The sequence below is a fragment of the Alligator sinensis genome, unplaced genomic scaffold, assembly GCF_000455745.1.
Source record: "Alligator sinensis unplaced genomic scaffold, ASM45574v1 scaffold309_2, whole genome shotgun sequence".
NCBI classification, from domain to species: Eukaryota; Metazoa; Chordata; order Crocodylia; family Alligatoridae; genus Alligator; species Alligator sinensis.
This window is the reverse complement of record NW_005842231.1, coordinates 1,328,965-1,343,086: the sequence shown is the minus strand read 5'-3', so window position 1 is coordinate 1,343,086 and position 14,122 is coordinate 1,328,965. Positions and strand designations below refer to the sequence as shown.

The following is a 14,122-nucleotide window of genomic DNA, read 5'->3' as shown; positions in this document are numbered from 1 at the left end:
TGAAGCTGTATTAACATCCAAGACATCAGTGACCATTGGGAACCTGTGATTAGTCCAAGCCACAAAACAGGAAAATAGTGTTTGCAGGGTGTAGCAGGGGGCCTTCTTGGGGCCGCTTTCCCTGTCTTCCTGCCCACCTGCTTCTGGGCTAACCACCTGCCTTCTCACCTGCCACGCCTTGTTGTTAATTATGTAATAGATGTTAATTAAGTGGGAGGCTGCCCATTTCCTGCCCCAATGCCAGGAGGCGCTATCTGCGGCTCCATTCCTCCCCTACACTGCAGTTCAAGCCTCGCAGATGGCATCTAGGTGTTATCACAAGTCACTGGCCCCCGCTCTGGGCCCCAGAATCCTCCTAATTGAACCCCACCTGGATTCCTCTCATCAGGCGGTCTCATCCGCCTTCATACCGGGCAACATAGCTCCCTGAACTGCTTCCCCTTCGGGTGTGATCCCCCCACCAGGACCTTTAACTCACTAGCCCTGGTGCACCTCCAGGCCAGCCAGATCCGACCCATGGACCGCATTTTGCCCACCCCTGGGTTACAGTAAACCACAAGCTGAATATGAGCCAACTGTGTGCTCTCGTTGGAGTGTTTTTTTGCAAGTCAAGGGAAGTGATTCTTTCACTCTATTCAGAGCTGGTGGGGCCTCACCTGGAGTACTGTTTCCAGCTTTGGTTGCCACACTTCAAAAAGGATGTGGACAGATTAGAAGCAATCCAGCAGAGAGCTACAAACATTAGATGCCTAGGAAGCATGATTTATAAGGACAGACTGGAAGCACTAGGATTATTTAATCTGGAAAAGTGTTTTCAAATACCTGAAAGAGGTATCTGACTTCCTTATAGAGGATGGAAATGGACTTTTCTCTGTTGCTTTAGGGGACAGAACTAGGAGCAAATGAACTTAAGCTGCAGCAGGGGAAATTTAGGTTGTAGATAAGGGGGTATCACTTTTCTGACAATGAAATTGGTCAAATATTGGAACAGGTTACCTAAAAAAGCTGTGGAATCTCCATCCTTGGAAATTTTCAAGAGCAGGTTGGACAGATACTTGGCTGGGATAACTTAGGGTGATTTTGCCTTGAGTAGGGGGACAAGACTAGAATAACTTACAAGGTTGCTTCCAGCCCTAGTTTCCTCTGATCCTATAAGGATAATGATAAGTACCTAAGACAAATAAGGATAGGGAAAAAGGAAATTACTGTATCAGAGGTGGAAGCAAAGCAGATTACTTACTGAGATAAAATCAGAAGAGAAGGTTAAATAAACTCCATCACAGAATACTGAATGAACGGGCATTTCAAATTGTTCCTCCAGTATGCAAAAAGTTTCAATTAACCTACCAAATTCAGCAGTAGTACCTTGTGACTCAACAATGGCAAATGTAAAACTTCTCTTCACTGAAAATAGGGATAGAATGACAATCTTTATAGCTTCTCTCTCTCACTAAGACAGAATGGGGAAAGAAGCAATTAAAACCAACAAGTGACAGATGGGCTAAAAGAAAAAGGTAGAAGAAAATAAAATTAAATAAGGCAATTTCACTGACTTGTTCAAAAGAATAAGAATACAGTACTGAAGTGATGATGGATTTTTTCCATTCTCCTTGAAGGAATTAGTAAGATTCTGAACAGAAAAGAATCCCAATTAATGTATATGTTACCAATAGGACTAATCTGAAATTTCACTGTCTTCAAGGAGAATCTTTTTCTTGAAATCTATACTAAATTAAGCACTTTGTTTTCTGGAGCTGAATATGTACTTTTGAAAACTCTGTGTAAGAGGCAGGAATTTCAAAAGAACTGTCTGAAAAAGAGCAGCCTTTGAAAATAAAGAGAACATAAGAAGTCAAATGACAGCAAAAGAGGTACAACAAGAAAAAGAAGGGAGTAAGAAAAAGTTCTAATTAACAGTCCTAGCAAGCAAGTAATAAATGTGCTTTCATCAAAATAGTTTTGAAAAAGAGAACAAAAGAACAAAGCATGCTAACAAATGTAATAAATCTACAGAGTTATCGTTGTTTTTCCAAGGACTATTATAAGGTATCCATACATTTAACCTTTCAGATAAAGTACATTTTTAAAGAATAGTGGAAGGCTCCAATATATATATATTTGGTTTATTCCACCACTCAGTTAGGAAAACTTATACCAGCAGGTCCTTTTTTTAAAGAATGAGGAAAAAATCTGAAAAATTAAAGGGGTTGAAAAAGAAATAATACTTATTGCTAATACAGTCCATTTAATTACCATCCTTGATCTATAAAAATAAGAGTGAATGTATAGTTCTAATATTAATATTTTTTTAAAAGCCAAAAAGAAAAATACGCTTGTTCTTACAGCCTCTGATTTGCCTTTGCCATGGGCTTTCATTTCCTTTTCACTTGACCTTTCTGTGACTTGAATAGGTAACAACGAGACTGACTCTTCGTCAGCTGGCCTAGTTGTATATTGTGCATTCTCATAGTCCTGTTCACCCAACCGATTTACTTGAGTCTCTTCTATAACAGGAAGTGATTCATAAGCTTTATACAGGGGTTCTCTCTCCTGAACAAGGATTTGCTCCCTTAATCCATTTGCTGGCATTCCATAGTCTCTACATATTTCTCTATCAGAATCTTCTCTCTCAAGTTTAACATCTTTCAGTTGAGATGACAACAGAGTTTCTTGTATTTTCTTAGTGTCTGTTGAACTTCTTTTTCGAAATAATTCATTTCCAACTTGTTTCCCATTGTCAACTGCTGATAATTTCTGTTCTGGCTTATCAGCTTCATTAATAGATTTTCTTCCTGAGCCTGCATTATATTCTCCTTTGCCTTTAGATTTTGTTGGTTTTTTGCCCTTTCTTGATAAATCCTTAGAATTGATCTTCACATCACTGTTAGCATCCTCATTACCACTATCTGCCTTTGCATATGAGAAGTGTGCATCTTGAATAGAGGCAGGTGCTGCTGGTTTTGAGAGTTGCTTGCTAGCATTTTCAGTTTCCTGTTCAAAACCAATATTTACAGTAGAGTAAGTGTTGTGCTTTAGGTTTTAATTGAAAAAAGAATATAAGCACTTGCAGGGGCAGATCCAGGCAGGGTGTAATGGCATGGCTATACCTCCCTTCTGGACCACACTGTGCCACAGAAGCCTCTAGACTTTTCTGAAGTCCCCAAAGCAAGTGAGAATTCCATGGTCAGATGCATGTCCCATCCCCTCCTTTCCCCTGCCTCCCCTTCCCTACCTGCTGCTGCTTTCCCCACTGTCCCAGGGGTGGGGGAAGCTTCAGAGTTGCTCCTACCTGCTCCAGCCAGCCTGCCTGGAGGCTGAGCTCAGCTAGGACAGCCATAACAGTAATGGATGCGGGTGATACCCCCTCCCCACACCTGCTCCTGAGGAGAGCTGGTAAGTCAGGGAAATCCACTCCCTACTTATCACAGTTGCTGCTGCACCAACTGAGCCCAGCCCCAGTGTAGCCTGGCTGGAATGGGCAGGAATATCTCTGAAGCTTCCCCCACTCCCAGACTGCAAGAAAAGCAGCAGCAGTGAGTGAGGGAAGGGGGCAAAGGATGGGAAGGGGACATGCCTATGAGCCAGGATGGGTGGGAGGGCGATTCTTAGCTGCTTTGGGGACTTCAAAAGGTCCCTGGAGGCTCCCACAGTGTGGCCTACCTGCATGGGCTTGGGAGGAGGGAGGAAGGGGAGAGCCAGGAGTGGCATGCAGCCACTCCTGCAGGATGGGTTTCTGCTTCCAAACCCCACTTTGTCAAATCCTGGATCCACCCCTGAGCACTTGTTAAAAATACTAAAGTGCTTACAAGTTTCAAAGTAGTTTAAGGTTAAAGGAAGACACACGGTTTAACCCTCATATAGAACTAATTAATACTACTGAATTAAAATTATGAAACAATTACTTAAAGATTTTCAAAGAATGGGCTGAAAACAGACTGCAAATTATGTTTCACCTAAAGGCATAATTCATCCTATTCTGAAATTCATTACGATGAAATCCATTATGATTAATACATTAAAATCAAAGACCTATGTTCAGACAATATTAGGACTTGCACATTAAAATAAAAACAGGAAATGGAAAAAAATTCTATAGAAAAGTTCTCCATATCGCATTATGTAGTATGGTTATTCTGATTTTTAAATATGTACTTTATTTTTTATGAAATATATAGCATTAAATAACCGGATGCACACTGTGATCAAATTAACATTGCTTTACATTTCATGACTTTTTATTTTAGCTGCAAATCTTTAAAGGTGCATTATTAACATTCTTTTTTTTTAAACAGGCTGTAGCATGCCACCCCCCAGGCGGCTGCCTGGATCCTGCCTTACTTGTCCCCTGTGGCCTCTCAGGGTCCTACCCTGTTGTCTCTCCTACCATGCCTTGATGTTAAAGTAAAGCAGGGAGGCTGCCCTCAGAGGCCAGTGAGCTTGGGGTGCTATTTCTACTCTGGCTGCACAGTTCCTCTGTCTCCAGTGTATTGACTTGGAGGGGCTCCCCCTGGACCCCAACACAGACTTGGCCCTTGGGCCTTAAATCTTTGCCCGAGCTTCAGCTTTCTGGCTTTGGCTCTCTTGTTCTAGATGAGCCCCTCAGGCTCTGGCTTGTGCCCTCAATCTTTGGGGCTTCAGGCCCTCCTCACAGGGTCTGGGCCTGCACCCACAGTCTTTTTGTTGCATGTTCTGTTTCTTGGTTTGCAGCCTGGTCCTCCCACAATGACAGCAATGCACCCTAGACATTGCCTTTGGCCTCTAATCCTCCGCTTTCAGCTGCTCCCAGTCTTTTGGCATCAAATGTGAGCACAGGTCTAAACCACAACTGCTTCCAAAGTAAATCCTTTATCCCAGCCTGGGGCTGTCACACCATGGTAACAAATGATCATATAACTAAAATAACTTATCCTCTATGTCTGGTGCTGCTGGGCTTCCTTGTAGTCCTCCCAGGGTCTGGAGCTCCCCTGACTGGGCAGGCCAGGCTCTTCCCTCTCCGCTCCCCTCCAGCCATGGTCTGGAGCTCCTATGCTCTGGCAGGTCAGAGCTAGCCTCCCTCCTTGGCTGTGATCCTGGCCTTATGAAGCTTGTAGCCACCCCTCTGGGCCACTGGCCTGATTGCATTGTCAACACCTGGGGCAAGCAGCCATTTTTCTTCAAAGGCTCTCTGGCCCTACTAGTCCCTCCAAGTAGTCTAGTCCCCACTTCAAACCAGTTGGTTGCTTCCTGGCTCTGTCTCTTCTTCCATAATGGGGTAGGAGCCTCACTACATAGGCTCATTCATAATAAAAATAATTTTTAATTCCATTCACCTGAAAATATGCTGTGCAAGATTAACAGCACAGAAACTAGGTTCCTCTTTTCCCCCTGGAAAACTCAGAACAGATCATTAAGGATTTTAGTATCTTCCAGGATTCCTCATCTTTACTTCCCAGTACAAAAAAGTGTGCCCCACCACCCAAGAAAAAATTTAATAATAGGAAATCAAAACAAAAAATGGACAAGAAAGCAAAGGTAAAGCAATAGGCTCAACCCTCCCCACCTCATTCTCTGTATCTGTGAAAGGTGAAACTTCTTCCTTCATCTGACCTGATAACTAACTGCCATAGGCACACTTACAGAACTTCTTTCCCTGAAACATTAGTTATATTAGCAACTTTAAGAGAATGAATACCAGATGAAATGAACTACTGATCTGAACTGATATAGCAGTGTTTATGTTTGAACAGATATGTTTATGTACCCATCAAAATCGTTGCTAAATAATTTTTAATTATTGTACACCAAGTGCTGCAGCGGGCACCAATGGAAACAGAAAAAGGACTAACAAAACATATTTCACAGCTATTTCTAGGATAACCATCAACAGTAATAATATAAACTGATCACCTTACAAGAATATTGTACACATATTTTTCTATCTTCATACCTTTAAAGCTTTCTGTAACTTTTCCTCAAGGCTTTTCTTCTCTCTTTCAAGAGCTTGAAGGCATTCCTATGATACATGAAGAAAGTTTAAGATCTTGTGATTTTTTTCACTCTTATCTTCTGAATCTATGCCATCAGCCTTGGATTTCTTTCATATTTGGCAACTAGAATCAGAGTTAAGTCATCTGATTTCTTTTCTTCTGATCATAATGCAATGATGACAGATTTCTTGTCTGAATAACAACTACAGATATTTTCCGCTAAATAAAGTTATTTTATAACAATTATAATAATTGCAATTTACCTTTATTCACATACCACATGCACCTTTAAAAAAATTAAATTAGCTATCCAAGATTGGGTTGTATGTCTAAGTAAGGAAGCTGATTTTTGTGTTGGAATGAAATCATGGAAATACCTAATAGGCTGCCATGAGCTGTGCTCTCTTCCCTTCCCTTCTCAGCTACATGGAGGAGAGATATAATATGCTGCTCAGATTCATACTCTCTTGTAAACTAAGCAACTCAAACTTTAACTGTCATAGCTGCTGCTGAACTGCAACAGAGTTAAAGCTGGACATGGAGCTTGCAGAGAAAGAGTGAGTAAATCAGAACAGTATATACTGTCCAAACTCCATGCCGCTTCATTCATCTGTAACTGGAACAATGTTTTTTTCTTTATTCTGCCTTCAAAAAAGAGGTGCATGTCTTATTTGGAGATGTGTGGTATGTGCAAAAATGCAATATTTACCACTGGTCTGAAGCACCGAGTCATTTTCTAATATTTACCTTGACTAGTTGTTGTACTACAGTGCATGTGACATGCTCCACTAGAGAATGTAAATTTATTTATTCTAATGAAATTAGAATAAAAACCAGACTATGATTTTTTGTGTAACAAGTAATTATGGTGCTACAGGAGGGACGATCAATCTTGCAGTTAATGCAGTAAATTTGTTTTTACATCTGCCAAATGCCTTCCTGCCTTGAGTAGGAGGCTGACTAGATGAACTTGTGAGATCCTTTTGAGTTCTACTTGCCTCTGATTTTATGTACCTGGGCAAGTCACTTAACTATTGTCTGTTTTTCTATCTATAAAATAGAATAACATTTTCCTATCTCTAAGACCATAGCAAAATTTAATTTGTTACTGTTTGCAAGGTGCTCAAAAAACTATGGTGTTACTTAACAGCCAAATTATGAGCAGGGATTCTGGTTTTCCCTGATAAAAACCCCCCACAAATTCTCTGATAAAAACACCATACTCAGTGATTAAAATTAAAGCTCCCCACCCAAGCCCTGCCGGTGCCTCTCACCCCCCACAGCCCTGTTGGTGTCTCTCACTCCACCCCACCACCAGGCCCTGCTCGTGCCACTTACTTGCCTCTACAGCCTGCTGGTGCCCCTCACCCCCAACCCACAGCCCCACCCCCCACAGCTGCCTGGGCTATGGGGCCTAACACAAAGTAGGTCCTTTTCTGCCATAAATGTGAGGAGTCAACGGCCAAGAGTGCATTGTTGCCAGTCACCAGTACCACATGCAATTAAATTATATCACTGAATAAGCGCTAAAATCACCAGTAACAGAAGAGCTGATACCATTATGAGTAACACCCTTAATAGTACCACATACTTGATAACGGTAATCAACAGTACTAATGTGGAATGCATGTATGAACATGGCACTAGAAAGCAGCCCCCATATAGTTTTAGATGGCCAGAGATGTCATGGGTGTGTAGAGGACAATTGCCCTAAGCTTGGCTAAGATGTAGCCTTTTTTTGCTCATGTCCCCAGGGTATATGTATGCTTGAAGTGGCAATAGATTGAAATATTATCATCTGCAGAGAACAGCATCTGGATTCAGATTCACAACACAGAGTATAGCATTAGACACCTACCCTTCGACTCTCAGGAGCTTTTAAAGAGGAAGCCAAGATGAAGATCAATGGCTTCCCTTTCTCCCTCAAGATCTTATTGGAAGAAAGTCCCTTATCCGGTGATAAAGAATAAACTGGATAATTGGACAAACTGTCCAAAATCAATCAGATTCTAAACACTACTCTAGTCCCACATAACACTTTATCAATACTGCATGCAATATGTTACCTGAGCTTTAAGTAAATCTTCTTTCATTTTCTGATTTTCACTCTCTTTTTTAGTCTGAGATGAAACTTTCTTTGGTTTTCTGTAATTGATCAAGTGCTTTCACATTAATAAGTTTTAATGGTAGAACTATGGAGACGATAAACAATATAAGTTTTGTTAACATGTTCTTCACATAGAAAAGCACGAACTTCAATGTCATTCTTCTTAATCAAATTTATAAAACTGCTTTTCAAATTACTGCCCTTTTTACCAAAGCAAGTATAATTCCATGCCATTCAAGCAGACAAAAGAAAGATTATTACCAAGTACTAGAGACTGAATTTCTCTGGTACAGACCCATATTTGTGGGATGCATATGTTCCTGAAACAAAAGCTCAAAACCCTTTAGGAACATCCACTTGAGCCATACACATGCCCCTTTGGCATAAGCATTCAGACTGACAGCTCATAAAGAAAACACAACTAATTTTCAGTTTCTTCCTCCACAAAATAGTATCAACATAAGAGTCTAAAAAGTGCTAACAAAGAATGGGAAGGGTACATCCATAAATAGAGTGAACCTTCACATGCTTTCTTTATGAATTATGACTTCTGTAACATTAACCAGTCACACAAAACTCAAAGGACAACGGCCCTGAAGAACATAGCTTTCATGAATTAGCAGGGACAGGTGCAGGAAAGAGTTTATGGGTACACTCAACCCCCCTTTTAATTCTTGCTCCACTGAAAGTTTAAAACAAACTGTCCAACAGGAAGAGCCACAAATCTATTCAAGCCAAACTGAGGAAGTCAACTGACTTCATGGCTCACTTATCTACTGGATTTCTACTAGTCTCTTCACTCCACGAGTGTTAACAACCCTTGATCTTCCTCTAGTCAAGCTAGCCTTTTTTTAGTTATATTGTCTGCTTTATACTCCTAGCAATATCTCTCTGCTCACTCCCCAGCATGTCCAATAAAGGTGAACTCCTACCTAAGAACTTGTACTGGGTGGTTTTGTTCCTAGGAGATTCAAACCACAGCAAGTCAGAGAGAGAGAATGGAGGGACAGAGTTAAAAGCAGGTTGATCTGTGCAATGACACAGAAGAGGCAGGAGGGAGTTGCAAAGGTCATTCAAAGAGATAAATTACTGCAGTCACCCTTTCTTAGAATCAGAGAATCATAGAAGTAGGGTCAGAAGGGACCTTGTAGATCTTCAAGTCCGACCCCTGCCTGGGCAGGAGGAAAACTGGGCTCAAATGCCCCCAGCCAGGTAGGCATCAAGCCTCTTCTTAAAGACCCCCAGGGTAGGAGCCAGCACCACTTCCCTTGGAAGTTGGTTCCAAATCCTAGCCGCCCTGACTGTGTAGTAGTTCTTGTATTATTCACTGCAGCAGATAGAAGCTGTACCAGTGGTACAACCAGGACTACATAACGCTGGCAAGGGTGGATGAGTGTAGCTGGTCTCCTACGTAGAGGTACTGCCAGTGGCTTCATGAAGCAAGTCCTCCCCCAACCCCAACTGTTTTTTTCTGTATATTGAAGGTGGAGGGAAGAGGCCAGTTGTGAGCATGCAGTGAGAAGAAAGGGAGCAGTAGTTAAAGCCCTGCTCCCACTTGCTCCATGGCTGGGGGCTGTCAGAGGTAGGGGGAACTGTTTGGAGCTTATAGTCTTCTTTGGGAGTGGTTTTGAGGGAAAGATGCTCTCAGGGGCCACACAAGGGACTGGAGGGGGCAGGTCACAGGCATCAAGAAAATTTTAGGGGTGATGGGGTGACTGCATGGTAGAGGGATCTGGGGTTTTATGGGGGTAGGGATGTGCATGGGGAAGATGGAGTTTAGAATTGAGGGGTATGGTGGTATTGTGGGGGGGAGCGGGGGGGGGGGGGGGGGGGAAGTAAAATGGGGAAAGAACAAGAGAGACTGTGGGAGAAAGGAGCCCAGGGGCTGCAGTGAGGTTTGAATGTTCAGAGGAGCAGAGGAGGACTAAGTGCAGTATAAGGAGTACGTGCCCCACTCTAGAGCTTGTAGTCTGCCACCTGACAGGCTCATTTATATTTATTTTTGCTTGGGTCATATATAGCCCCTAGTTTATTAGTAGGGTTTCTAGTTTCTTTTTAACTGAAGAAAAATATGCATTGTGTTATGGGATGATGCACCTCATCATTTGCACTTCCTTTTCAAAATCGTAGATACATCCATGTGAATTATATATCAGATCTAGTCACTCATTCACACGGTATGTAATACTGTAACTAGAACTTTAGGAAGTTTCATGTCTCCTGGGTGAAATGATGTCACAGAAATGTTATGGAACTGCTCTAGTGCTAATATGTGTTCCAAGACTTTCAGGTGCAAAGACACTCATCATAGTTGAAGTAAACAAAAAAGACTGATGCTTTTGGACTATAAAACCTACAAAACTTCTAGAGATATCATTAGTTTTAACTTTAAAATACCTAGACTATGCAACCTGACTTTTTTCTGAAAAAGTGAGAGAGTTTTTGAAGAAATTGCCAGCCTGTCTCCTTACATTAAAATAGGAGCATGGAATCAGAATCTAAACGAGTGTGGGGGAAACCAATGAAATAACTGACACAGAAAGAGGTCAAATAGTTAAAACAAAAGGTCATTTTGTGGATGACAGTGACCACAACATGATAAGAGTACATGATCCTAAGGCAAGAAAGGAAGAATAAAGTAGAACAGTAGAATAAAGACACTAGACTTCAGAAAAATAGACTTCAACAAACTCAGGGAAATGGTGGGCAGAATCCCCTAGGAGGCAAATCTGAAGGGGGAAGGTTTCCAGGAAAGCTGGCTGTACTTTAAGGAAGCTGTATTAAGTGAAGCTGAATTTTGGACATTTATCTTGTTGGGATCCTTTGACCCCAGCTGACTTCCTTCCCCTGAGGCAGGGGGCTGGACCCGATGATCTTCCAAGGTCTACTTCCAGCCCTAATGTCTATGAAATCTATGAACAGAAGCAAGTTATCCTGATGTGACAGAAGAATGGGAAATGCAACAGATTAGCCTGGCTAAACAGCTATCTGTTCAATGAGTTGAAACGCCAAAAGGAATCCTACAAAAAATGGAAATTTGGTCATATTGCTAGGGAAGAGAATAAGAGTATTGCACAAGCATGCAGGGAGAAAGTTATGAAGGCTCAAGGTACAATTTGAGGGACAACTGACAAGGGATATAAAAAGGCAATAAAAAAGGGGTTCTACAAGTATATCAACGAGTAAGAGGAAAACCAAAGAAACCATAGATCTCCAGTGGAATGCAGAAAGCAATCTAGTTACAGATGATGCAGAGAAGGGTGAAGTATTTAATGCCTTTTTTACTTCAGTCTTCATAAATAAGGCCAGCTACAAGATCATAAATGCAGTTGGCGGCAAAAACTGGGAAGGAGACAAACAAGAATTAGCTGATATAATTCCTTTAAGTAAACTGCAGACCCCTTGTCCAGTAATTAAAGCACCTGCACAAGAATTAACAGAACACAAGATCCTTTCTCAGATTAATGCCTTAACCACTGGTTAGAGAATCATGCTTCTTTTCATTTATTCTTCTGATGGGACAACAAATCTTTAATTTTTTTGCTTCAAGAAACAAGTGTGTTCAGCTTGCAGAAAAGATGATTAAGAGAGGATATGCTAGCAGTGTTGAAATATCTGAAGGGCTGCCATAAAGGAGGAGAACCCCTTTTCTCTATTGCTGCAAGGAGGAAACACGCTAATGGCTTAAAGTTGAGGCAAAGCGGGTTTGAATTGGATATTAAGAAAAACTTTTTCATTGTTAGAACAGTAAAGAGGCAAGAATTCAGACACGCCTTTGTCATTAGTGTCTTCTACTGGATAGCTCTACAATCAGTATATAGATTTTTGGATCACCCTTAAGATGCCTAACTCTCCCCATGTCAGCATAAGGCCCTAAGCATCTAACTCCGGGCAGCTTTGAATTCCACCCCGAAGGCCTGATACCCAGTGTTAGATGTTACAGTGTTAAACTTGGAGGCACCTAACTCATCTGAATATGTCCCAGCCTATCAAAACTGAGGTCCTTAACATTTTTATTATGTAGTGTTTTGTTAGGATACAAACTTTGTTTTGAAAATAATTTAAACTATTCGTAGAGTATTTGTGGGACATATCCATATAAATGATCCTTTATAAACTCTTGCATGTTTGAAGTTATTTTTTTCCTTCAGTAAATATTTATAATCTCAGTCATTTTAGGGAATAAACATGAACTTTTTATCATGATTTTAAAAATTAATTTTTAATCTCTTTCATGAAACAGATCATACCAGGTATAGTTTTTAAATACAGATGATAGAATTTTCTTTGTCTTTGGTATTGAAGAATCAATGCAAACACTCTCCAGATTTTCTTTTTTTTTTAAACAACTTGTAAATAAAGATAGAATTAATTCAGGGAAGTTACAGTATTACTGTATGTATGTATTACAGAATGTACAGTATTACTGATTTCAAAAAAGGAAAATGATAAATAGTGAAATAATTATGTTGGCATTTAAAATCTCACCATTATCTTTCAGAGATAACAGTCCATTAAGATAAACAGGGCACTGCAAATTGACAAGGACTTGCATAAATTAAGAAAATATGCTTCACTAACAACAGTTACTAATAAGTTGGTGCATGTTTTTAATGTTGGCAGGGCTCATTTTTTTTTTCAGTCTCAGCATTGTTATTTCAAGAAAATGATACTACATTTTTTATATTTTAAACATCCCTTCAAAAGTCATTGAAATTTACCTTATAGTACACAATTATCATCTGCATTATGATAAAACCTAGGGATCCCAGTATCTCTAATTTACTAGCTATTGTTCCAGCAGAGTGAAGATGGTCCCCGTGCCCCAAAGAGCTTACATCTTAAGATGTATATATGAAGCAAACAGGGTAGTGGTTTCCATCACCACCTTTAATCCAGCTCCGGTGTTCATTTATATGTGGAATTTTATGGGTTTGTAGATACTGCAGAATGGAAGCTAGGTGACAGGAGGGAGGTAAGAAGGAAAGGAAAGGAAAGAAAGAAAAGGGTGAGAGGCAAAAGGAAGGAAAGAGTAATGCAGGACATTCATCATAGAGTTGAACATAAAAGCCTTAAGGACCCTGCGGCTAACAGCCAATCAGCAGAAAAAAAGGAATAGGAATGTTAAGTGAAAAGACTTTTGGCAAAAGAAAGCTATGGTACAATGGAACAGCCAGGCACTGGGAAAGAAAGCTGTTTCAAGCATCAACAGCAGTAGCATAATTAGAAGGGCAAGCAGAAGGGCTGTGTGAAGCTTCAGTCACTGATTCGATTTGTAGGAGATTTGGCCCGATTCGGCGGCTGAAATCCCAAATCCGAATTGAATCAGGAGACCCATTAATCTCTACGAATCAAATTGGAAGACTCCGATTCAATTTGGAGAGATTCAACAATTCAGTCACAGACATAGCTTTATATGTTTTTTCTACGTACCACAAGGTAACAGGCGCAGCTCATGAATGCCAAGATGGCGGGGCGGATGGAATGCCCGTCACGGCGGGGGCCTGCGGGAGGGCCGTGATCTCCTCTAGGCCCCCTTCCCGTATCAAGTTGGCCCACAGGGCCCCCTCATTTCTCGCCCGCCACGTCTTTGATGGAGATTAAATGTATGGGAGGCTGCCTTACGTCTTCTTGGACATGGGTTGCTGTAATATCTGCCCCGTGGACTCCTGGACGCCTTGTGGGTCCTGTTCTGCAAAAGGGTGCTTCGGGGCACCTTAGCCTTATGGGCTATGCATGGCTCCAACCATCCTGTACCACGCCCCAAGCCTCGCAGCTGGAATAGACGCTGTTCTGTCCAGGTCTACACCCTCTCTTTGGTGCTCGGGCTCTCCGCGGCCCTGTCTCTGGCACATCTCAATAATGCTGCCCCCTTCCCTGGGGCTCACCACAATGCTGCCCCCTTTTCCAGGGCTTCTCAGCAACGCCCCCTTTCTGGGGCTTCTCAACTGCCCCTCTCTGGGGCTGGGGTCAGTGCACCCTGAATGCTGCACCCTTGCTGGCGCTGGGGCCCCCACACTGCTGTGGGTCCCCTATGAGGCCTCCTCCA

At 41.6% G+C, this 14,122-nt stretch overlaps 1 protein-coding gene across 1 annotated transcript in view; it reads right to left on the bottom strand.

Annotated features, from left to right (window-relative positions):
• Nucleotides 1–14,122, bottom strand: part of CCDC7 (coiled-coil domain containing 7) — a gene marked incomplete at its 5' end in the record, with an annotated part of 170,022 nt that overhangs the window by 104,794 nt on the left and 51,106 nt on the right. The window contains 3 exons of the mRNA XM_025208476.1: nucleotides 2,344–2,991; nucleotides 5,927–5,992; nucleotides 8,033–8,111. Of these exons, the coding sequence (XP_025064261.1) occupies nucleotides 2,344–2,991; nucleotides 5,927–5,992; nucleotides 8,033–8,111 (793 nt within the window). The remainder of the gene's footprint in view (nucleotides 1–2,343; nucleotides 2,992–5,926; nucleotides 5,993–8,032; nucleotides 8,112–14,122) is intronic.